At 39.2% G+C, this 23,415-nt stretch overlaps 1 protein-coding gene across 1 annotated transcript in view; it reads left to right on the top strand.

Annotated features, from left to right (window-relative positions):
* Positions 1-2,246: 2,246 nt before the first annotated feature.
* The window catches only part of TMEM241 (transmembrane protein 241), a gene marked incomplete at both ends in the record, with an annotated part of 56,961 nt that continues 35,792 nt past the window's right edge, over positions 2,247-23,415 (top strand). The window contains 10 exons of the mRNA XM_080611214.1: positions 2,247-2,318; positions 4,500-4,546; positions 7,059-7,136; positions 11,536-11,617; positions 14,843-14,920; positions 16,297-16,322; positions 17,749-17,800; positions 18,947-18,995; positions 20,966-21,011; positions 21,982-22,017. Coding sequence (XP_080467340.1) covers positions 2,247-2,318; positions 4,500-4,546; positions 7,059-7,136; positions 11,536-11,617; positions 14,843-14,920; positions 16,297-16,322; positions 17,749-17,800; positions 18,947-18,995; positions 20,966-21,011; positions 21,982-22,017 — 566 coding nt within the window. The remainder of the gene's footprint in view (positions 2,319-4,499; positions 4,547-7,058; positions 7,137-11,535; positions 11,618-14,842; positions 14,921-16,296; positions 16,323-17,748; positions 17,801-18,946; positions 18,996-20,965; positions 21,012-21,981; positions 22,018-23,415) is intronic.

Below are 23,415 nucleotides of genomic sequence, written 5' to 3'. Positions count from 1 at the left end.
TGATCTTAAGGTCCTTTCCAGCCCTAACTATTCTACGATTCTAAGAAGAAATATTCTGTAAAATGACAAGTAAACAAAGAAATTTGCCACACATTCACCTAGTAATTCATCTGCTAATGAAAATAGTTAAAAATCTAGATAGAGCAGAAACTTCAATTCATATTACTCAAAATAATTCCAAAGCTGTATAGCAATTACTTAATATGTAATTCAAATTAGTCATGATTAACAATACTGGCAGAAATTTATATCTTCATTCATAATCTCTTACTATAAGTGGCTTACAAGAATGCAAACCTGCCTCTGCAGTTTTCTGTAGGAAGATCCATCATCTTTGCCCAAGTCTCACAATTTTAACAAGAAATGCTGGAAGAAGCACAAAGAGAGAAATCACTGTAATATTTTCTATTAAAATGACATGTCACTAAAATAAAAAGTCAAAAGTATTTATATCACATGCTTACTTTGTAGATACCTGTAAAGTTTTCTTATTCTTTTTTAAAGCTGTACAGGCTGAATGTTTGGCACAATGCAAAGTATTCCGTTGTTTGCAAAATACACTTTTGACATGCTTACATAAACACATGCTCTGCAAATGGGAATGCTGTATCACCCACCACACCATCTTTGTCCATTACAGTAGCACATCAGTGCCACTGATCTCTGTAGGCCTCAATGGACCAGACTTCTCAGCACTGGAAGTCTGATGTCTGTTTTGGGCCACCTCCTTCCAGTACATATGGGATTGTGTCTGTGCATGGGGAAGTTTAGAGTGGATATTAAGAAAAATTTATTCACAGAAAGGGTTGTCAAGCATTGAAATAGTGTGCCTAGGGAAATGGTGGAGTCACCACCTCTGGAGGTGTTTAAAAGACATGCAAGTGTGGCTCTCAGGGACATGGTTCAGTGGTGGACTTGGCAGTGCTAGGTTAACTGTTGATGTTGGTAGTGTTAAGGGTCTTTTCCAACCTCAGTTATTGTATGGTTTTTTTAATTCTGTGATGGACCAAAACACTTGGAATTTGTTTTGGCACAGTGGAGACCACTGAGCTGTCAATGCTCTACTGACTTCCTTTTGAGGCTAAATGTAGCAGGATAGACAGGCTCACTTTATGGGCTGGATTTGGCCTCTGGTCTACTAGTTAGGGCCCCTCTCACTCCCCAGTTTAGGCATTGTTCAGCTCCTTGTTCATGCTGCTTTGCTCTGTCCTCTAAAAATAGGGTGTATGTGTACAGAGAGAGCCCTGTGCTTTTCATTACCTGAGCAAAGCCAAGGTGAGAACAGCAGAGATAGGGTCTGGCTAATACCAGATCTGGGAAGAACAAGGCTTACCTAGGCCATAATAAAAGAACACCCAGTAACTGTGCCTAGGTAGGGCACGTCTTTCACTGCTTCTCAACTTCCCTGGGATATTTATTACTTACTCATCACTGCTGAATCACAAAATGGTTTGGGTTGGAAGGGACCTTAAAACTCACGTAGTTCCAACCCACTGCCACGGGCAGAGACACCTCGCACTTGACCAGGTTGCTCAAAGCCCTGTCCAGCCTGGCTTTGAACACTGCCAGGGATGGGGCAGCCACAACTTCTCTGGACAACCTGTGCCAGTGTCTCACCACCCTCACTGAGAAGAATTTCTTCCTTACATCTACTCTAAATCTCCCCCTTTTCAGTTTAAAGCCATTCCTCCTTGTCCTGTCCCTACATGACCTTTTAAGAAGTCCTTCTCCAGATTTCCTGTAGCCCCTCTTTTAGGTACTGGAAGCTGCTCTGAAGTGTCATTTGGAGCCTTCTCTCTCCAGGCCGAATAAGCCCAATTCTCTCAGCCAGTCTTCACAGCAAAGGTGCTCCGGCCCTCTGATCGTCTTCTTGGCCCTGCTCCACATCCGTCTTGTGTTGGGGATCCCAGAGGTGGATGCAGTACTGCAGGTGGGGTCTCATGTGGGTGGAGTAGATGGGGAGAATCACCTCCTTTGACCTGCTGGTCACGCTCCTTTTGATGCAGCCCAGCACACGGTTGGTTTCTGGGCTGCGAGCGCACACTGCCGGGTCATGTCCACCTTTCCATGCCCAGTACCCCAAGCCCTTCCCCGCGGGGCCTCTGCGAGGAGGCAGCACCGGCCCTTTAAGGAGGCGGTGCCGGCCGAGGGGGTCCCGATTCCCGTTGGTGCTACGTGTCGCTGCGATGGCCGCCGCCAGCCGGGCCTGCTTACCGGGGCGTTCGCGGCGGGGCGGGAGGTGACAGATGTATCTGAAGAGGCCGGCGGGTGGCCTCGCCTTCTGCCTCTTCTACCTGGCGTCCTGCTTCACCAACAAGGTGAGGGAGGGCGGGGAGCTGCCCCCTTCTTCCCCAGCATCGGAGGGACCAGGGCAGATCGAGGAGGAGGGGATGCGGGTCGCTGGGCAGTCTCTCCGCTGTAGCGGTAGTAGGGGGTTGCGTCTGAGGTCAGTGCTGGGACACGGAAGGAGGAGGAGGAGGAGGAGGAGGAGGGATTGTGTTCTCTTCTTGCCCTGCCCTGCTCAGGGAAAGCCGGCGGAGGAGAGCTACCCCCCTGGCACCTCAGACCAAAGGCGCACCCCAGTGTGCGCTCCAAGTTGAGAAGTGGCATGTTTAGGGGAGAAAAGGGGGTAATATATTATTCAAACGAATTAAATGTTAGCTATAGAGCCTGAAATTACTCTGCTTTGAAAGCGCTGGTGAGGCTGGATAGTTACTGCAGCTACTGAAAGCACAGCCATTCCCCAAGAGATCTATTAACAATAAAAGTATACAAGGGAAAAATGTGAAATACGCAAATTGTTGTAGCAGCAGTGAAACAAATGTTAACTTCCACAGGCTTTTACAGTTTAATTAGCCTGCAGATTAAGGATAAGAAATCTTGTTTTCCACTGTGCAACTTAATTGCTCACTGGTATTGCTGAAATGTCTAAGTAGGAGAAGTAGGCTGAAGATGGCCACATTGTGAATAAAGTTGCATGGTTTAAACATAGCCATAGAGTGAAGTAGTTTTTTCACTCTGGGAGGAAGAGATATAGTAATAACCACTCCAGAGAGTGTGTCTGTGTTTCTGGTGCGGATTTTTGAAAGAAAAGATGTTTTTGAAGCAATCAGGGTATGGATTTTCTGAGGGAGAGTTAGAAAACAGTAGTATTTCAGTGGTGAAAATAAGATCTTACATGAGCATTGGCCACTGCTTTCTGTACCAAGTTATGCTTGCCATTAAGGACACTCAGAGGTAGGCTGAAGTCCAGACATGAAGCGAAGTTTCTAGGGAGAGGTAGCACACTTGATTTGACAGACTGCTAGGAGCAGTAATTAGTTGGACAGAGAGAGGCTGGAAAAGCTGCCAGATTGTGTTGTACATTGGAAAAGGTTTAACTACAGTTGAGAGGAAATTGGAAAGACTTTCACAAAGGGCCTCCATTTTCAAACCTGAATGGAGGTTTTACTGTAATAAAGTTAAAAATAGCCAGAATGTAGACCGTTCAGTTGTTGCAGGTGGTTTGTAAACACAAGAACGAGTATGAACATGCACAGATATATTGTCCTGATTTAAAACCCAGGTGGCAGTTCTGCCAAATGTATGTATAATAAGATCTGTCGTGAATCAGCAACCGTTACGTCTGTATACTGATGCCAGCTTTTTAGTGACACTCCCCACACCTAAAAGCTGGATCTTGCAAGGTGCTCAGCACAGTTTCTTCTCTGTTGAAAGCTTTCAGCTTCTCCTTTCACTGTTGACAGCTTCTGCTGGATCCTGGAAGGGATGGCAGGTACTCTTCCTTTCCTCTGAAGAAGCTTCAGTCTTCTTCTCCTTTGCAGAAATAGTATTTATATACTTCATTATGAGAAGTTGTTAGATCCTGATACACATATTGAAAGGCATATGTATTTCTGCCTTATATTTGCATATATACATATGTAGTGGGAAAACATGCTGGTACCCATATGCACAGACCCTGACAAAGCATGTTAAAACAATGACAGAGAGGCTTTGCTTCTTTCCTCCCATATATTACATCTCCAAAGGGCTTTTTGGGCTGCTTAATATTTTACACAAAATAGTGTGTGAACAGAGTGTCAGGTCTGTAAGAGAAATTAATCAGAAGGAGACAAATATATTAAGATTGACTCTGCCAAAGGTTGCCCCTGTGGTACGATATGATTTTAGTTGAAAACTGCTTGTGTCTTTTTGTGCCTGTTAATCGTTTTCCCATTCAATGTGATGCATGGAGTGTGCTCAGAAAGAGAATTTCAGAAGGTAGTCTTCTCTCTGTCGTTCAGTGTGTCTACTCTATACCCCATGATCTTTGGTGTCTGCTGCCTTCCACAGTGACTGGGGCAGCATCCAGCAGTTCTGGCATTGGAAGAGAAATTACTGATTTTTTGTTTTGTCTTTTTATTTTAGTAAAAACTGTTTGTTTTGTTGCTCTTGTGATCATTGATGTTATAAGCTGGAGGTGTTTGATGTCCATTAATTTGGTATTTGTTTTCCAGTATGTCCTGTCTGTCCTGCAATTTACCTACCCTACCCTTTTTCAAGGGTAAGTATCGTTTTAAGAATACAGTTGTTTGGAAAATTACTTTAATCAGTAAATATCTTGCTGTTCCATGCTGAAGCTAACTTTATTACCTCTTGTCATTACTGGCTTTTGCTGTCTAGAGAACATACTTCATGAAGCCTTAATAAAGCATTCGTTAATGTGTCCTGGTTAGTTCTTAAACACCACAATGGTGATATAATTAAGATAGACTTTCTCGTTTCCTGTTTTTCTGAAAATCTTATGCTTCAGAGTAGAAAAGTCGCAATTATAGTACTGCCTGTCTTCTTTGGAGATGACACTCATGGATAATGTGCAGTTTGCTATGTTAATGAAAACCAGCTTTAAACCCGTATTTAGGCATACACATACCATGTTGCTTATTTTCACGTTTAGCCTTTGTAACTCTTCATTACAAGTTGCTGTCATATCTTAATGACTGTAGTGAGAAATGTAACAGTTTGCTATGTATCCATCAGTGCTGGATGTACTTTGAGAGACATTTACTGAAAGTCTGGCCTCTCAGATTTAAGACTTCCCCCATTTGTTCTTTTGAGATAATGGTAAAAATCTGCAGACACTGGATATCTTTAATTCCTTTACTGATGCTTAACGTGGCTTATATTTTTGTCTGACTTGCAGCATCAGGACTGCAATCACCTCTAGGAATAATTGCCTGAGGAATCTCCATTTTCTTTGAGTGTATTCAGCTCTATTAAATATAGAGCTGTGTGTCAATGAATGCTTTGACACACCCCTACAGAGACTGTCTCTAGGACAAGGCTTTTATCATATGGGGAGAGGGTTTTGAGTAATGTGTGTAAATTACACGTTGTAAATCAACAGCAAAAAAGCATACTTCAGTGGCAGGCAACTTCTTTATGGCATCTGTGTTGCCACAGTTGCTTCCTTTTTCTGTTATTTGGAAATGCTTCTCGGCATCTTAGTATTTTTCCATGAATTCTGGCTTTTTAAAGTGATCTTTCCTTAATAATTGTCTCAGCTGCACTTTCATTTAGAGCTATGACAGATGAACAAAGGAGGAAAAGAATGTTTTTCTCAGTTCATGCTGCTACTGTTCATTGCCATTGTTTTTGTTCTCTGTGTGATCTAAGAGTGTATTGCATAGTGCTAAGCATCTGGAACTTCAACTTCTGTCCTTAAAACCTGAGACAAGAGGAAATCCTTCACAGTAGAGTTGATGGGAATTCATCACTGGCTTGGTTTAGAGCATAGTCAAGCCTGCAGCAAACATCAAAGATACTTGGCTTTTAAGCTCTCATATGCTCCTCATCTAAAAAGGTGAAGTGAGCTGTGATACTAGCATTGAATATTCATCATACCCATGTGGACAATGAGCTCGCTCTTCTCTGACACTGTCCAACTGTATGTAATACGACATAGAGTGAATGTTTGTTTATTTGCATATGTGTGAGAGTTTGAATAATTGCTTAAATACATTGCAATGAATGGGGATAATAAATAAACCCACTTCTACACCTATCACAAATATTGTTGTGATTTAATACTGCAATACAGTATCTGTGTCTGAACTATGCTAGATGTTGAAGGATTTTTACCCAAGAAGCATGAAATACCTCTCTGAAAACCACTGGCTCAAGGAAGAAGCAAGCTAATAACTTAAAGATTTTAAAAAAATAATCGGTATGCATCACCAGTCGTTTTACGTTATCTGCAAGCATTTCTGAGGCCTCAAATATTTCCATAATAGACTAAGGAACACCTTTATGGTAGGATAAATCATTATGTAGATAAGTCAATGTAGAATATATGTAATTGTTTTATACCTTCCCAATGATAACACCTCAGTACTGTGGTTTACATGCAAGGTTTTCTGGCTATAAAGTTTTCTCTAGAGGTTCTGAATTAGAGGCTCATGCAGCATAGTGATGTTACTGTTGATGACACTTGACTTGGTACTTGCTACACAAGATGTGTCCGTGGAGGTAAAGCAGGCTGAGTTGGAGGGATTTTGTAATCTAAGACCATGTGAAGTCATAGAGCTAATGTTTGAAACTACTAGGATTATACATGTCATCCTTGAGGCTTATTACTTCAGCTGAAGCAAGTCTTTGAAGTCTGAAATCATGTTTATTTGTTGTAACAATAAGAGTTTATGTCTAAAAGATAGTCATCTCTTGTCATACTTACATCTTCAGATCAAGATCATGGCTCTAACATCACTATTATGATTGTAAACCTTGTGTGGGAAGAGATGATAAATTCAGTAACATGACTAAGGTAATTGTGGTAAATTTACAAAACATTTGAAACAGGAAGTGGAAGTGACTGAGTATTATAAAATTTGGAGGAAATGAAGGCCCACAAAAAAGGAAGATTCAAAGGGGAATTTTGACATCCCTGGCAGCCTAGAGAAACAACAAATAACTGGAGTCGTGGTGTGCTGTGGGAAATTCTGTGGATTCTAAGGTCATCCTCTATGTGGATAAAAAAAGGCAAATAATTCAGAGGTGCTGTTTTGTTTTTGTTTCAGGTGGCAGACATTAGTGGGTGGACTTCTGCTTCATGTCTCCTGGAAGCTGGGCTGGGTGGAGATAAACTTGTGTTCAAGGTACTGTGGGGTTTTCAGTATCTGCTAAATACTTATTTTCTATAGCTGGGTTATGACATAGTTGAGTTGGTTGTGGAAGTTACCAGCTTGCTAAAATATAAGTCGGGAGGTGTGTATGTGTTCTGCTTCACAGGCATAGGAGAGATCTTGTGTTTTAGTCTAGTGAATGTTCAATGATGCACACCTCAACTGATTACTACTGTAAAGTGGATTCAGTTTAGCCTTGGTAAGACAAAGCCTTGGTCAAAAAATCACAGACATCAGTGAAAACTATAAAGGTAGCTTATCCAACCGTCTGTTCACATGTCTCTCCTGGATTATTTATAGTAGTTTAAGAGAAACCTTGGTTGAGAGCATACCCTTTCCCAAAACTTTAGTGCAGTGAAGTCCATAAATGTGGTCTGCCTTTTTCTTTAAGAGCTGTGTCCCATAAATGGGTATCATTCACTCTTGCCTAACTCTAGCATTTATTACCACACAGCAAGATCAGCTGCTGCAGTACAGGATTGATATAATAATCAAACTCCAAATTAAAACATGCCTTATAGCAAAGATCATCTGCTTGAACTGTGACGACAGCTCAGAAGAGTCTTCCAGCATGCTGTACTCTGCTTGGGTGGATCCATTCTGTGGTATGGAATGTGGTGTATCTTTTTAGTTCTGCAGAAATAGTATAATTTAGAAGATATATGCCCACAGCAGTTTTTGAATCGCCATCTCTGGAGATATTAAAACTTTACTAGACAATGATCTGAGTAATGTGGCTTGATTCTGAAGCTGGGGTGGTGATTGGACTAGATGGCTGCCAGACTTGCCATCTAAGTAACTTTTTTTCAGTGATTCTGTGTTAGCAACTGATGGATTTTCTGTTTGGGATTCAGACGCTTAGCTTGCAAAACTCAAGTCTCCTGATTTGTGATGAAATCTACATGTATTTCAGAAGAAACAGGCTATGTTCTGTTTTCATGTCCATGCAAGTGACTACATCACCACTGAAACTTAAATGAAGCTGTAAACAGAAACAGAATTTTACTTCTTATCTTTTAGTGCAGATAAAATGAGGGTATTGGTGTAAAAGCTGCCAGTGGTATTGGTAGAGTCAGGATTAGGGTCCAACTCTTGCTTTAGTGGCAGTTACAGAGATACATATTATTATCAAATGCATATTATTTATGCAGATTGTGGCTTCATCAAAACAGTCTAAAAGAATACAGCCATCAGTAATGTCCTTTCTAGTTCAACTTTTCATCACTATTTTTGCTTTAAACTATGAAATTAAAAAAAATAGAAGGTAAATCTTTTTTCAGATTCAGAAGATGGGTTTTTTGCAAAGCTTGGAGGACATTGAAGAAAACAGTGGACAAGAAAAAATTTTTACTGTTGAGGAGGATGTTTTCATTTAAGAAAAGTTTTTGTGAAAAATTAGTTCGTGTTTTGACAGTGGAGACTTCAGGCCACTAGATGTCAGCACACTGTAGGAAAAGTGATTTAAATACGTCTTTAGAAATCGCTTTGTTAGTTTAGCTGATACAGAATTCCTGTTCTAGAACAGAGTGAATGAAATTACCAGAATTAATTGACATGTTTTGGCTATAATTCAGCCAAATACTTAAGCATGAGTTTAAACCCGTCTTTATTCAGAAGAATTAGGATCATGCTTTGCTGAGCTGGACTTGTAGCATGTATCTGAGGTTTAAAAAGAAAAAAACAACCACCAAAACCCAACAACTAAACCCCCTAAAAACCAACTAAACAATAAAATTCCCAGCAAGCAAGCAAACATAATGTCTCAAAGCTTCTGTTTGTCACTCCCTCTCAACTCCTTCCCCTTCCAAAGGTGATTTTTCTTAGTACTACCACTGGTATAAGGACATTTCCAACCCCCCCTTAGTGAATACTGGTCTCTGAATCTGTCTGTTCATTTGGGTTTTGTGGGGGTTTTTTGTGTATGTGCAGGATACTTATGATATCTGGTCCCCAGTCTTGTCATGCTTCAAATAAGAGACTGTCACCCATTTATTTATTTATTTCCACAAAATGTCAGCATTTTTGTCATGTGAACTGATCTCGTATGCTTCTTGAGCCAGTTCAGGTTATGTCAGTGCCTCAGCAGAATTATTTTATCACCTAGAGATCATCACCCTCTGTCTAAAGTCTGGAATACCAGCTTCACAATAAAAAACAAATTAAAACATATTGCTTAGAGTAATTTCTCTTAGGTCTCATGGATATCCTGGTTTTCATATGTTTTCCCCTGCTCCTACCAGCTGTAAGGGACTGTCACCGTCATTGTTGCTTCTAAAGGCTGAATGGTGACCGTCTGCAAAACTTACATCCAAAACAAGGGCTCCGTGGCGCTTAGAGGAATATGTGTGGCATCTGCATAATGCTTCCAGCACCACAATCTGCTGCACTAATCCTTGTAAGGTGCGTTAGTCTTATGTGTTCTGGTTGGCATTTCTTGTAGTGCTGAATTTTCCCCATGGCTAAGGAGCAGCTCAGAGCCTTTCTTGAACCAGAGCTCTAAAGTGTGGTTTAGGGGAATCTATCCATTGACTTTAGTGGCTTTTGAATCTAACCCTCCAACCACAGCTCGTCAGTTCTTTTATGTCACTGAGCTTTTTTGTTTTGCGTGTACGTTGCTGTATTGCCAACATAAAAAGCTACTAATTGGTTTACATACAAAGACAGATTGTTGGTGCTGACACATTACATCAAACATCCATGCATTCTTTTTCAGTCCTTAAATTCCCACTTGGCAGCATAAAATTCTACCCTTACATCGTGGAAAAAGCATCTGAAATCTTTTTCCATGACACTTCACAGTGTTGCATTGGAAATGAAGACATGTTTGGGATTCCTAGAATTAGTGGTTGGGAACATGAAAGACTGATATTTGTATGTTCTGAATGAAAATTCAGTTTTCAGCGTGTGCTCCTTTCATCTTCCCAGCCCTTCTTTCTTTTCTTCTATCCTCCTTTCTTCCATTTGTGGAAGTTCCAATAACGTGTGAGTATTCTGTTGGTGTCTTATGTGAACTTGCTGGTAATGAGGTATGACAGTTTTAGATCCTGGTTTTAGTGAAATTCCAGTTGAAGTCAATAACCTTAAAAGGAACAGTGTTTTTAAACAAAATTACAGTGGCTACCCAAAAAAACCCCAGAACAAATAACTATGCCAGTAAAAGTATCTAAAGATTACTCTATTTTTGTGACCCTGGGTTTTTGATCAAATATCTTAGAAAATTATTTATTAAAAAGAAAAAAAGAAATGTGGTATTTAGTTTTTTTTCCTTGTCTGTGTTTACATTAATTTTTGAGCATGTTTTATCTTCATCCGGACTGTTCTGTTTTCATTGTTTAGTCATTTATTTTTCTTGTATTCATGAAGTGTGGTAGTATAGCAGTACCTATATTTACATTTTAAGTCTTACACTAGTTGGAAGTATAATCCAAATTAAGGAATTACAAAGCAGTTAGGTTTCATTCTGAGAACCAGTATTATTCACTAATATTTTCTTGACTTTAGTTTAAAACTTGGGAAGACTGAATAGAGGTAGCAGTGTCTTCAGTCCTGAGAAGCATTTGGATCAGGCCTTTAGATCATTGCTACTCCTTTCCTCCCTTGCTCAAAATCTTACATTATTCTGTCTGAAATTTACCACCTACCTGATCCCTTTTTCCCCTTAAGTAACAAGATCAAAAACCAAAAAGTGCAAATTCTGAAGCTCCTTCTCAGAACTGAAAGCTGGCCCCGCTGCAGTAACCATGGATTAAAAAAATAACAATAATAATCAGATCGATCTGATGACTTCATCCCTCCATTAGTTGTCAAATTGCCTCTAGGAGTTTGGCTTAGTTGAGGGAGCATCATTAGGAAATATCAAGAGATATGCTCCCACAGAGACAATCTGATCTTTAGGAAGAATCTCTTTTTAAATCTGGCTGAAAAATGAATGTGTGGGTGGGCAAGTGTATTTCTACATAGTGAAAATGTGTGCTGTCTGTGCAAGCGCACCATTTTATGCCTTCATTTGTCAGTTTTTCTTCCTTTTACAGCACATCAAGGAAATTAGTTGAAATTTCTGTCCCTTAAAACCAGTAGGAATAATTACTGTGAAAGAAACAATTTCACAGGGAGAGAAGCCAGGGAAAGAGTAAAAGAAAGAAAATATATCTGTAAATAGCTCTTATTCGGTGTTAGATGAAGTGATTCATTTCTGTCTCAGGATTCTTTAGTAAATGGGAGGAATACTGAACACTCAGATGATGAATTTAATATGCACATCTTTTAAATTCATGTACGCATGTATGTATTATTATATTCCTTGCAAGCAACTGTTGCTGGCTGTATGTAAACAGAATGTGGTGAAGTAATGGGATTTTAATTGTTTCCACAGGTCTGAAATCCTGTCGTGGCTTCCTGCTTCAGTACTTTTTGTGGGTATTATTTATGCTGGCTCTAGGGCACTATCTAGATTGGTAAGAAACACACAAGTAGAAGTCAGTTCTTTATTACTTCTAATTTATGAGCAAAGAACATTCCCTTCATACAAGGTGTTTAATGCTGTTCCTCTGTTGAGGGGAAAGAAGGAAGGAGGGATTTAAGTAATACATACACTGTTAATGGTGCTAGAGCAGTGATCGCATCCTACAAAGTGCAGAGCAGTATCAAAAAAACACCTCTGTGATGGTCCATAGCACTCAGCATCTCTCCAGAGTCCTTGGTGTTTTGCAGAGTAGATCATCAGTCGTATGAATTGTGCAAGTGGGGAAGAAGCTGAAGTTGCTAGCTGTAAGTTTTCAAGAGGGGGACTGAAGCTGTGGAATCTGTAGGAAATCCTGCCAGAAAGATGAAGACCATTTCAGTGATTTTGATGCTTTACAGGATTTGAAAAAATAAATTGGAAGTTCAGAAGGTATTATGGAAATGGTTAGATTAATCAGGTTTACGATCCATTTGAATCACAGTAACCTACTAAGTGTTCAATGGATATCAAATCTGCTTTCATTGAAGTTGAATGCTTTTTACTTAAAATTATATAGTCTTCTGTGGGAAAAAAAATGGTGACATGAATTTTTGAAAACGAGCAATTTTTTACTGTTGTTATGCAGTCTGCAAGGCCAGATTCCCCACTAGTTCCCTTCTGCATTATGTCAATGCATCTTAATCTAATTCCAGAGCCAGCTTGCTCTTGCCAGCGGCTAAACCTCAAGGAGGATCAAAAGGGAATTTTGGCCAATATTTTGCTTGTAGTGATCCCTTGAACTTCCCAGTGGAGAGACAGGGCAGAAAAGGACAGGAGGTCTTTGTCCTCACAAACAAGTCTGGGGGCCTCGTCTTGGACCCAAGTGGTCTTCAGAAATCGCAGGCACATGCTCAGTAGCCCCATGCCTCCAGATTAGCTTTGCTTCAGGGTGATTGCATTTACTTCCTCTTGGTTCCTTGTCAAAGCAAGTTCCATTGGGCTTCTCTGGTGTAAACTGAGCAAAGATCCCTAACAGGAACCCTGCCTGGAAACAGCAGTAAAGCCTTGGCAGCAGCGTCTTTTCTGCCTGCTCACCTGGGAGGTGGAGGAGGGATGAATCACATCTTTTCTGCTATTTCTTCTTATTTCCTAGTCATCTCTAAGTTACCTATCTCCTTCCTGTCCCTGCTCAGGTCATTCAAGAGTGAGATGTGCTGGAGTGGCAGAGGGGCTGTGAATGGTTTTGACTTATATCCCAAACCTTTCTAAAGGAGGTTATATCCCAAACCTTTTTTAAGGAGCATCTCCTATTTCTGAATGGCTTTTTGTTGTACATGAATAGGGATTTAGAGGCCTAATTCTGTGGCCGTTTTAGGAGGAAAGACAAAAGCACAAGTCGTCTTAGGCCATAGTTAAGTAATGCCTTGTACTGGGGCTAAATTCAATCCTGCAGATAAGCTTTAATTACAGTAACTTTGCATACAACAATTTTGTGACACAGTGAGAAGGAAAATAGACTCTCTCAATTTTGCACCTGAATAGGCTCACCTCAGCAGCAGAATTAAGTGGGTTTATTGCTAAAGCAGAAATTATGTGTACTTTTTTTATCAAATCCAGGGAGGCCCACCTTCAGACATACCTGTACACTGGCAGGGCTACAATCTTAATCTCTGTTTGTGCCTCTGCCTAGAGGTGCTGGCAGTCTCCCCTGCCCAGGAGTTCAGGGCTGGAACTGGAGGAGGAGTGCTTAGCTCTGGACTGTAATGCACTAACAAAAGTATGCAGGGCTGTGATGGGAGGTTTGTACAGAGTCTATTCTCCCTACCTGCCAATCAGTAAACCTTTCTTTTTGTAAGGATTAGGACCACTCACAAATTTAAGAAATACATCAAAGGCAACAGACATATGGAGAAGGTTAACTGGGCTGCACAAACTGGAGCCATTGTTGGCTCCAAAACACATTTGGGTGAGCCAAAAGCAAGGGGGAGGAAAATAAAACCCAACAAATTGGCTTCACAAAAGGAAGAATGTAAATTCTGCTGTCAACTTTCCTTGGGTATGGTTATTTCTTGTATTTCCTATTATTGTATCAGGCTCAGGATGCTTATGTTAGATACTTCTGGGTTTATGTACTTCATCGTCCAGCAACAGGGTTGGGAATTGGTTTTCAGAACCAGTGAAGCTGGAGCTGACAGCTTCATGCCAGCTGTGTCTGTGTGATTTCCTTGCTAATTTAGAGGTGTTAAAAGTTATATTCATGCAACTGTTGTGTTTATGGATCCACTCCAGTTGTCATGAAACTTAAAATGTTTAATAAGCGATGCTTATCTAGCTTTATGGGAGAGAAAGGAAAACTCCAGAAAATACAGATTTCAGAATGCATAGCCAAATTTAAGAGGTATTTGCTGCTTATACCACCTGAAAAGGCATGGGCATCACTGAGAAATTAACTGATTCTCTACTCATATAACATACATACTGTACACAAGTGGGGAAATAGTGCTTCCTAAAACTGCCTTAGTCTTTAGATTGTCTTAATCAGAGCAGAGAATTGCTTGTTTCAACTGTTTGAGAGACCATGGATCTGATTTGGAGGAAGTATTATGAACCAGTAATTCTGGTTGGGTTTGCCTGGGGCAATGGGTGGTTGATTCATTATTGTTATCACTGATTTCTTAATGATTTCATGTTGGGATGGTGTCCAGATACCTCAGTGGGTAGAATTTTGCCATCACTTGTGTATGAACTATTATATTTCTGCTCTAATTTTGGGCAGCTGTTCCTAGCAGTAATTGAAAGCAATCACCTAAAATCATCTTGCCCATAATTCTGTTGCTAGGAGTCAGACTGTATTCTTAGGAGCAGTAGACAGAGATGGGAAAACTAATGAGAATCATTTACTGTGGAGGCTGCAGATATTTGAACAGAGAAGCAAAACTAGAGGCAGAAACCTGGAGCAAATCTCACTGTGGTAGTTGCATACAAGCAAACTGAGCACTCAGAAGTGGGAGAAGCAGCAAGCAGGGTCTATGTTTAAAGATGCCTGTGCCATGTAATAGCGATTGGAATGGGTCTAAGTCCCTTTTAGGAGATATGGTGTGGGTTTACAGCTCAAAAAACTGAAACAAACCACAAAACCACAAGCATGCAGGACAGCTGTCCCTTAGAGGAGTGCCTCTTCCTGTGTGTGTGACTGTTGTGGTTTGATTTGGGCATTTTTCTTCTCTCCCAATGGCAGCCAATCCCAGTGTTCCTCACCATGCACAACGCGTCAGAAGTTATAACCTATGGGTTCCAGAAGTTTGTGCAGAAAGAGGTAACTGATCTATTAATTGACACATTCAAGGTATCCCCTGTGATATAACTGCCATATAACGAAACACCTAATTTCTTTTAATATGAGCATTAGTGCCATGTGCTTTTCTAATCTTGCAGTGATAGCTAGTCATTAATGAGACCCAGAGAGAGCTTTGCTCTTGATAAGTATTTCTGTTGATATTTTCTTTTCCCCTTCTGTTGATGAAACTCTGCATATGTGTATCACCAGTTTGATCTGCATTTTTAAGACTGGCTTGATCCTGCTTGTTTTTCCCTTTTGAAAATTAATATCCACCCTCTCTCATGCCCCATGTAAGATTATCATTGAGCTGAAGAGGGAGGAGGCCTGGGTCTCTATATCTAACCAGTATATCTAGTGTATTGTATGATTATAGATAGATTGCATCTCTACATGAAATGCAGGAATAACAGTGCATTTCTGGATTTGTTTTGAATGCTTCAGGATCTGTCCCAAGTCTTAAATCTGTCTTAAAGTTAGGAGAATAATTCCTGCACCCTGTAGTAAGAGATGGGTTTCTTTCTCACAAACTTATTGGAAATCCTTCTTTTTTTTAGGCTATGAAATGCTTTTCTAATTGACCAGAGAGCTGCTGTGTGAGGTATCTCTGAGAAATCATTAATCACAAAGTCATTTCTACAGTGGCCTCTGGCTTGCTGTGGAAGGGATTTTCCAATCATTACATCTGTTGTGTATATAGAAGACAAATAAATGGCTGATGTTTGCTGCTCCTAACAAACTGAAGAGGTCACTAAGGTTATGCCTAAGGGACATAGCAGTGTGTACCGTGGCATGTCCCTATGTCATTGTCCTCTGATTTTTGTCCCTGACAAAGTGTTTCATATTTTCCTGGTTATGACTCCTCTTTTTTTAAAAAAAAAGCACTATGGACAAGGATAATGCAAACACAGATCTTGCTAGGAAGCTTCTGGGGAATATTTTGGCCTAAAGGACTGGGAAACTCTCAGGAGTTTAGGCCTCTGGTTGTACCTAATAAATTAAGAATACTCGATATTTGAGTACATAAAATACACAGTTTTGGTATAGTTCAAGTTAAGTTTAAGGACCAAGTGTAAATTCATGTCTGGTTTTAGGTATATCTGCTGGTAAGTAATCTGAAAATATGAATCAAGTTGAAGTAGGCTAATCTGCAATCCTGGTTCTTCTTTTCAAATTAAATTTGCTAAGCAGTGCTCAAACATAATGCACTGTGGAGTGTTGCTCACAGGATTTTTAATGTGTTTGGTACAGTAAGATCAGCTGTCACCATTTTCCTCGTTTTGGAAGGAGAAAGCACTATTTCACCCTTTTTATTTTTAAATTTTAATTTTTTGTTCATACTTTCATTTTTACAGCAGACCTCTCATCTGAAAGTCTGTAGGTAAGCTTTTAAAAGTGCTCACATTCAGATTCAGACTTGTTTTGGCTCCAGCTTCTGTATTTGCTTCAGATAATGGCACACCAAAACAATGAAGAATGAAAGGCACATTCCCGTGGGCGGTGAGCCTAAATTGCAACAGTGGAATAATGAAATAGTTTTAAAATGTATTTTCCTTTTTCTTTTTTTTTTCAAACCACTGCTTAAATAGATACCTTTTTTTCTCCTTATAAAAATAAAAAAGGCCCGTCTTCCCGAATAACAAAGCAGTGCTTGTGGGAATGTTTTCGGAAACGAGATAGAAGCCAGGTTTGATGTTCCATTAATCTTAAATGTAATCTTAAACAGTAAGAGAAAGATAATTAATGTGATAGAAAATAGCCAAAAGTGCCTTTCCTAAGAAAGAAAGAAAGAGTAAGTGATACCCAGTTCTGCTAGAATCACTCATATTAAGCTACACAACCTACCAGCTCTGGTTGGCCCTAGTTATTTTGGCTCCAAAAAGGAAATAGAAAGGGAAAAAGAGAAGTCAGCCAGTCATGTATTAAAAGTTTTATTCTACCCTCTCCCCATCCCCTTGAAGAATGCATATTTGCTGTCCTGCACATTCTGTAATCTTTTAGCGGTACTTAGGGTAGATAGTTGGGTTATTATTTAGTGTACTTAGAGCCACCATCTTCCTAATTTCTTCCTGTTATTTCCATTATCTGACTTGCTGTGGCCTTGTTTTAACCACTGGATTATTGTCAAGGATGCCAGGTTTTTTATCATCTGTATTCTGTATTTTCCTATGTTCCTGGAGAGCAGGAAAATAAGCTGCAAAAGCAAATATTTGTTATTAGAAGTAGCAGTCCACAGAAATTCCACATCAGAGTATTCAGTGTAGCTTGTAGAAATACTCAGCCACAGGTTAAGAATTTATTTAGTCCATGTCAGAGGACTAGAGGAGGATGGGTGCTGTCCTTAATCCATTTCTAGTGTAATACCACTCACTCCCACTTTGCTCTGTGTTCTGGAGCTGCATCATAACTTTTAATGGAGTCACCTTTGCTGGAATTGTTGTAATAGACAATTCACCTTAATGAAAGAACTTTTGTAGCCATTCACGGCCAGAAATTTGTTGATTTTGGCTTTCTGGAGCAACCTAGGGAAGCCAGATGGCAAGTGAAGAATAATATTCCTTACCAAAAAGCTTGTTTTCATCACTGCTGAGGTGTTTTGTGCTGCTTTTTATACAAGTTTGCTGTGTATGAGTTAGAAGAATGCATTATGTAAAACCTCTGTGGTAGAAATTACTTTTTAAATATGGAATAAAAATTAAACAAATTAAATGTCAGTGTAAAGTTGAGTGGAATTGCGTATACTTTGCTGAGAGTACAAATCCAGGTTACAAGAGTTTGGTCCTGTTTGTTTTTTCTCTTCTCCACAGTGTGCTGTGCCTCCTGGTAGCAGCAGTGTGCCTTCCTTTATGTGACACACAGGTGAGCTCTGCTTTGTAAAGCAGCTGAAGTTAGATCTTGATGTTTGACATCTTGTTAGTATATGAGAGATGTAGCTTTTACTTGTAAGCTAGGGTGGGATTCCTGTGAAGGAACTGAAAATGTTGTCTATTGCTGTGTTGTAATCTTGCTGGTATTAATGTGTTTGCATCATGATAAAACCTCTGAGCAGACGTACAGCTCATCAGCGAAGATGATCACTGGGGAAACCATGGTTTAACTTCTCATAGGGCTTAGAGCTAATGACTTAGGTTTGGATTAATTGCACATACTTTCAGGAGGTACCTGAATTATGATAACTCTGTAGCCACTGGAGAAAGAAAGGAGGTACTTCCAGAGAGCACTTAGTCCGGCAAAGATCTATTCCTTGGAGGTGCTTTTCTCTTCTGGAGTCTTAGGAAGGCTGCTTCCTTGTTTTAGATACTTTAGTTAATATGTGAAGTCAGGTAGGATGAATCTGGGAACTTGTCTGGGTGCATCTGATCAAATGTAGTCATCAGCATTTTTGCACCTGCACTAGCTTCCCTTGTAGTCTGTGATGCAGAGCAGGAATTTCTGGTGTATCATTCATCTCCTCAGAAAGCAGACATCTAAAATATGTCAGGTGAATTCCTTTAAAAAATGTTTATTTTTCCCCATTGAGGAAGAGAGCTTACCTTGCTCAGTGACAGATGTCTGTGTAAAGCACTCTTTTGGATACTCTGTGGTTAGTCGGAGCCTTGGAGAGAGATTCTGTTAAGCTGCTGCAGGGGCTGAGAGGGAAAAGGAGACAAGGGAAGAAAACCTTAGTGATGTTCCTCTGATCTTCTTGCCCCTCCCTGACCGCCAAGACAAGACTAAACAGACTGGGGTCTATATACTCAGATTATTTAAGATGGTGTACATATCTGAAAGAAATAGAGCTGTTCTTGCCAAGACTAGCTGAGAGCCTGGGTAATGGGCGTATGCCAAGTCTGTAAGTGGGACAGGAAAAACTTTAGTCTTCCTAGTCTTCTTTCATCATCTTCTCTTTCTTTGTAGCATATCTCCTACTCGCTGTACTTGCTTTTTGAAGCTAGAGGCAGGGAAATAGCAATAAGTGTGTTTACATTATTGTGCTTTTATTTATATAGATGTTCTTTATTGCAGTTTGATCCAAACGGTTATTTATGGGCTCTAATTCACTTGATCTGTGTTGGTAAGTAATTTCTTTTGGAAATGGAATTAGAAACACTGTGTTGAAGAAATCAGCTTTATTATGAAGTTACTGATATTTAAAGTTATTGATGTAAAAAACACTTGGAAAGAATGAAGAAGTTCAGTAAATATAAGAAAGGCATTCCTTTTATATCTCTTACATTGAAAACAACAACAGAATAAGCTAGGTATTACAGCCTGTTAGCAGTGCATGAGAAAATGCACATGCAATTTTAATCAGCACTAAGCTTTTCTGGGAGTTTTTGATGGTTGCCTACTAAGAGATGCTTCTTTCTGAGGGGAAAAGAAACATGAAAAAAAAAAAACAAAACCAAGCAAGAACTTGTAGCTGGAGCTTTATTGCACACACTGATTTTATTTAAAAACTGACAGAAATATTCTAAAATACCATGGGATGTGCTCCCAGAGGAAGGATGTTGAAATGTCGGGATTTTTTTATGCAATCATATGCATTTAAAAAAGAATTTTAACAATTAGTTGCATAACCTGTCAGGTTTTCTTTTTTCTGTTTCAGACTAAACATTGATTTGGATAAATCACAATTCTTCCCTGAAAAGCTAGAAACAGACAGACCCAGAAAATCTGCAGAAAGAGAGAGTAGTACTTTTTAACTAGGAGATTTGTGTCTTTTGGAGCATTAGGCTGGAAAATAAGGGATTTCTATTTGTTTCTTAGCTGTCCGATAGTCTTAGTGAGTGACTCATTCATATGTTAAGTGTTGTCTGCAAATTAGGAAAGATTCCTTCTTTATTCTGTCTATCCATACTGTAAATTTTTCAGTAAAATATTTGTGTCTAGGGAGGTCTAGAGATCTCATTCTAAAATGTTGTTAACATATGAATAAGAAATAGTTTTCCTTTTTTTTTTTTTTCCTTTAGGAAATGTTCTATAGTAAACAGTTGCTCTTAGAGAAAACAAAAAGCTAAGGATTTTTCACTTCACATACTTGTTTGCTGTAACGAGTGATGTTATTGCTTTCATAAAGCCAAGAGGTCTCATTTGTAAAACAGTGCTAGGCCATGGAGGTGGAAAACTGCTTAGAGAGTCTTCAGGAGGTCCCTTCTGTGTGTTTGAAACATGTAGGAAGTGCCAATATAATGTTTATGCTCAAAATATAACTTATTTCCATTTCTCTTGTTTTGGAGAGAAAGTTGTTGATACACCCATTGGGGGGGTTTGTGTAATTAGATTTCCTATCAACTAACGCAGAATACAGATGCTACAAGGAAGAGCAAACAGATGAATTAACTTGTTGCACAGTTAATCCAAACAGAGCATTAGAGAAAGGACATGTTCCACCCTTCGGCTTGTCTAGTGGAGACAGAATTGCGGACATCTATTGCATAGTGTTCTACTGAATTTGCTTTTCGTTTTCTGTTTCTCTTTGTGAGTAAAAAAAACCAAAACAACCAAAGCCTTGAAGAAGGGATCTAAAAAAACTGGAGCTTGAAGCCATATTGTTCCTTTCTTGAGTGCTTAAAGCTTTTCCTAGAATAGAAATGGGAGCCGAGAGGTGGGTAGGTCAAGTATGTAAAGAACCTGGAGACGCTAGAGCTGAGAGAACTCTGAATAGGAAGATGGCTCAGAGCCGACAGCTGCAGGGGTCTACATAGGTAAACACATCATAGAAGGTACCCAAAAACGGGGTGGGCTGAAGCAACCATTCTGTGACACTTTTCTGTATGTATTCACATACATGCACAGAGCTAAGAGTTTTCTTCAGAACTAGAAGCAGCACATACCATGACAGTACTGTTAGATTATAATGCTTTGAAAGCCATTTATTTAGAGCAATAGGTTCATTTTACTCATGGTTTAGGTATCCTTTGTGCCATGTTGCTAGACTGTAATTCAGAGGGGTTCCATATCTGCCAGTATCACAGTCAAACAAGCATGGTTTGTCAGAGTGATTGCATGTTACAGCAATTACACATGTCATTTCAATTACAGGGGCTTACAAAGTATTTCACAAGTTGTGGAAACCTAACTCTTTAAGGTAATTTTTTTTCTTATTCTTTTAAAAAGAAAGAGATTGTTATCAAAGAGGGTTAGAAACACATCTGTGTAGCAGTCCAGTAAACTGTAGGTATTTCTGTGTTATCAGTGTGAACTGAGCCATTCCTGGTTAATCATTGATGACTTCTCTTGCAAGAGGAGCCTTAATTATTTTTGGTAACAATAGCATGTGGTTATTGATAGCCATATGCCTAACTCAAATGCTGAATTAATTTTAAACAGTGTATTATCAAAGGGTGATGACTCAGTTCTGAAAGAAGATCCTCTAGTTACTGGCACAGGCATTAAAAGGAAATGTTAGTTTGTGTTATCCTTGAAAGCTGCATGGTTTGAATCTGTCAGTATCTCCCTTTGAGACACAGTCTCAAAAGCATTTAGCAGCTGGTACTTCCCACAGGACTGGGATGGCTGAGTACCTTAAAAACCTGACACTAATCCCATGTGCATGTTAGATAAACATGCCAAACAATAGTTGTATTGAAAGTAGGTGACATTACATGTTTACAGTGTCTATCATCTGCAGTTCTCTGTATCAAAGGAGATAGACATGTTACCACTGCATATTATGTATATGTACGTAATACACTTGTGTATAAAATATGACTAATCTCATTTATTTCAAAGCCATTTTCCAACTCTGCTTAAAAGGTCTAAATTTTAGTCAGTCTCACTGTATGTTCACTTTAAATGAGACTCTTACTGGCATAGTAACAACAGAAACAATGTGCAAATGATGTGTTAATTAATATATAATTAATATGTGTAAAGTAATATGATTCATATATTGATAATGTAAATAGTTTATTGTTAGAATGTATCTAATTATAATGTGTCATATATAATATTATGTAATATTACAATGTTATAATACTATTTAATATACTGATCTCTTACACCAAGTGAACTTTGGTACTGAAAGAACGCCTTTTTTTCTTTCCCTCCTCTCCCAGTGATCTGGACCAACAGTACATCAACTATGTATTCAGGTAAAATGAATAAGTCTTTGATACACCATAGCTGGCTTTATGTGGTATGTGTTTTTATTTTCAACCATGGTTTGTTTAGGAAACACATAGCTACCCCTACTTAAATGTATGTATTTAGCAGGACACTCACTGAAAGAAAGTGCTAAGCTGAATGGTTTAGCAGCTGAACTTTTTTGGCTCAGGTTATAGGTGTACATGCCAATATACACCTGGGGAGGTAACGAGGTGTTAATTATGAATTTTTTAATCACCATGTGCGCAAATAATCTATCGTTTCCAGTAATAATATTTACAGAGCAACTTCCTGGCAATACCCCGCTTCAAAAAATAAAACTTGAACAAAATTGCCAGAAGGAGAGGTAGTGATTACAAAAGTATGACGTGCAAAGAACATGAGCATAAGTGATTGTTCAGAGTGCTGTTAGTGGGGTTGAGTAATTCAGACTTTCAGTTGTTTTTCTGATTTGGAGATATAAAAGTGGCTTGTTATTTTGTAGTTAGTGAAAGAGCCTGAGTCACTGACCAGGCTTCCCTGTGGGTTTTTTATATATAAAAAAGAGTCAGTCTTTCCTCAAAGAGCCATATAAGCCAAAACATTTGGTGTGCATTGGCTTCTGCTAGATTTTTGTGAGTCTTTATTAGAGTCTCCTCCATCCATAATCACATCTTGTATATGTTGACTTATTTTCTTGGAATGGTAGCTAAAGTTGTATGGGGGAATACTGTAGAGTACAGATACTAAGTTGTAAGAGAGAATAGTCAAAAAGAATGAAAGAGAGAACAGAGGTTAGGAATAAGCATAACAAAGGTGAATTTGTGTTTGCCATTTGATTGGATGGATGCATGCTCTTGTTTATCACGTTAAAGATCCTTGATAGGAACACAGCAGGGACACCAATGTAGGACAGTTACTTTACTTCAGTTCCCATTTATCTTGTGAGCATCAACATGATAATACTGTGTATCTCCTTTTATCTTAGTTCAATCAAATCTTGTATTTCCATAAGTAAGTCATGCAGGCCTCTGATTTTGCATTTGTATGATTCCAATGTCTGTTCAGCAGGGTCCCATACGTTGACAATATCTGAATACCAGTTTGCTTGAAGTAGGCTCTTGTTTAAGTCGGTTGTTGTTTTCCATCTACTATGAAGTAGAAGCAAAAAATATTACTCAAAGAAGGTAGTTGTGTTTGTTGAAACTGTTTTGAAGAATTAGTCATGGAACTTGCAAAAATGTTGCTATGTGCAAAAATAACTCATGAAGTTTTCAGTGAGCTGTAGCTATTTGTTTTATGTTGAATCATGAAACAAGCAGTAAAATCAATTGATTTTTCATTTGACACCTGCCTGGCTATGGCTCTCAGTGGTCATTTTAGTTTAAAAGAGGGCCTGAACCTTT

Source organism: Psittacula echo, assembly GCF_963264785.1.
Source record: "Psittacula echo genome assembly, chromosome: 2".
Lineage (NCBI taxonomy): Eukaryota > Metazoa > Chordata > Aves > Psittaciformes > Psittacidae > Psittacula > Psittacula echo.
This window is presented reverse-complemented; position numbering and strand designations above follow the sequence as displayed.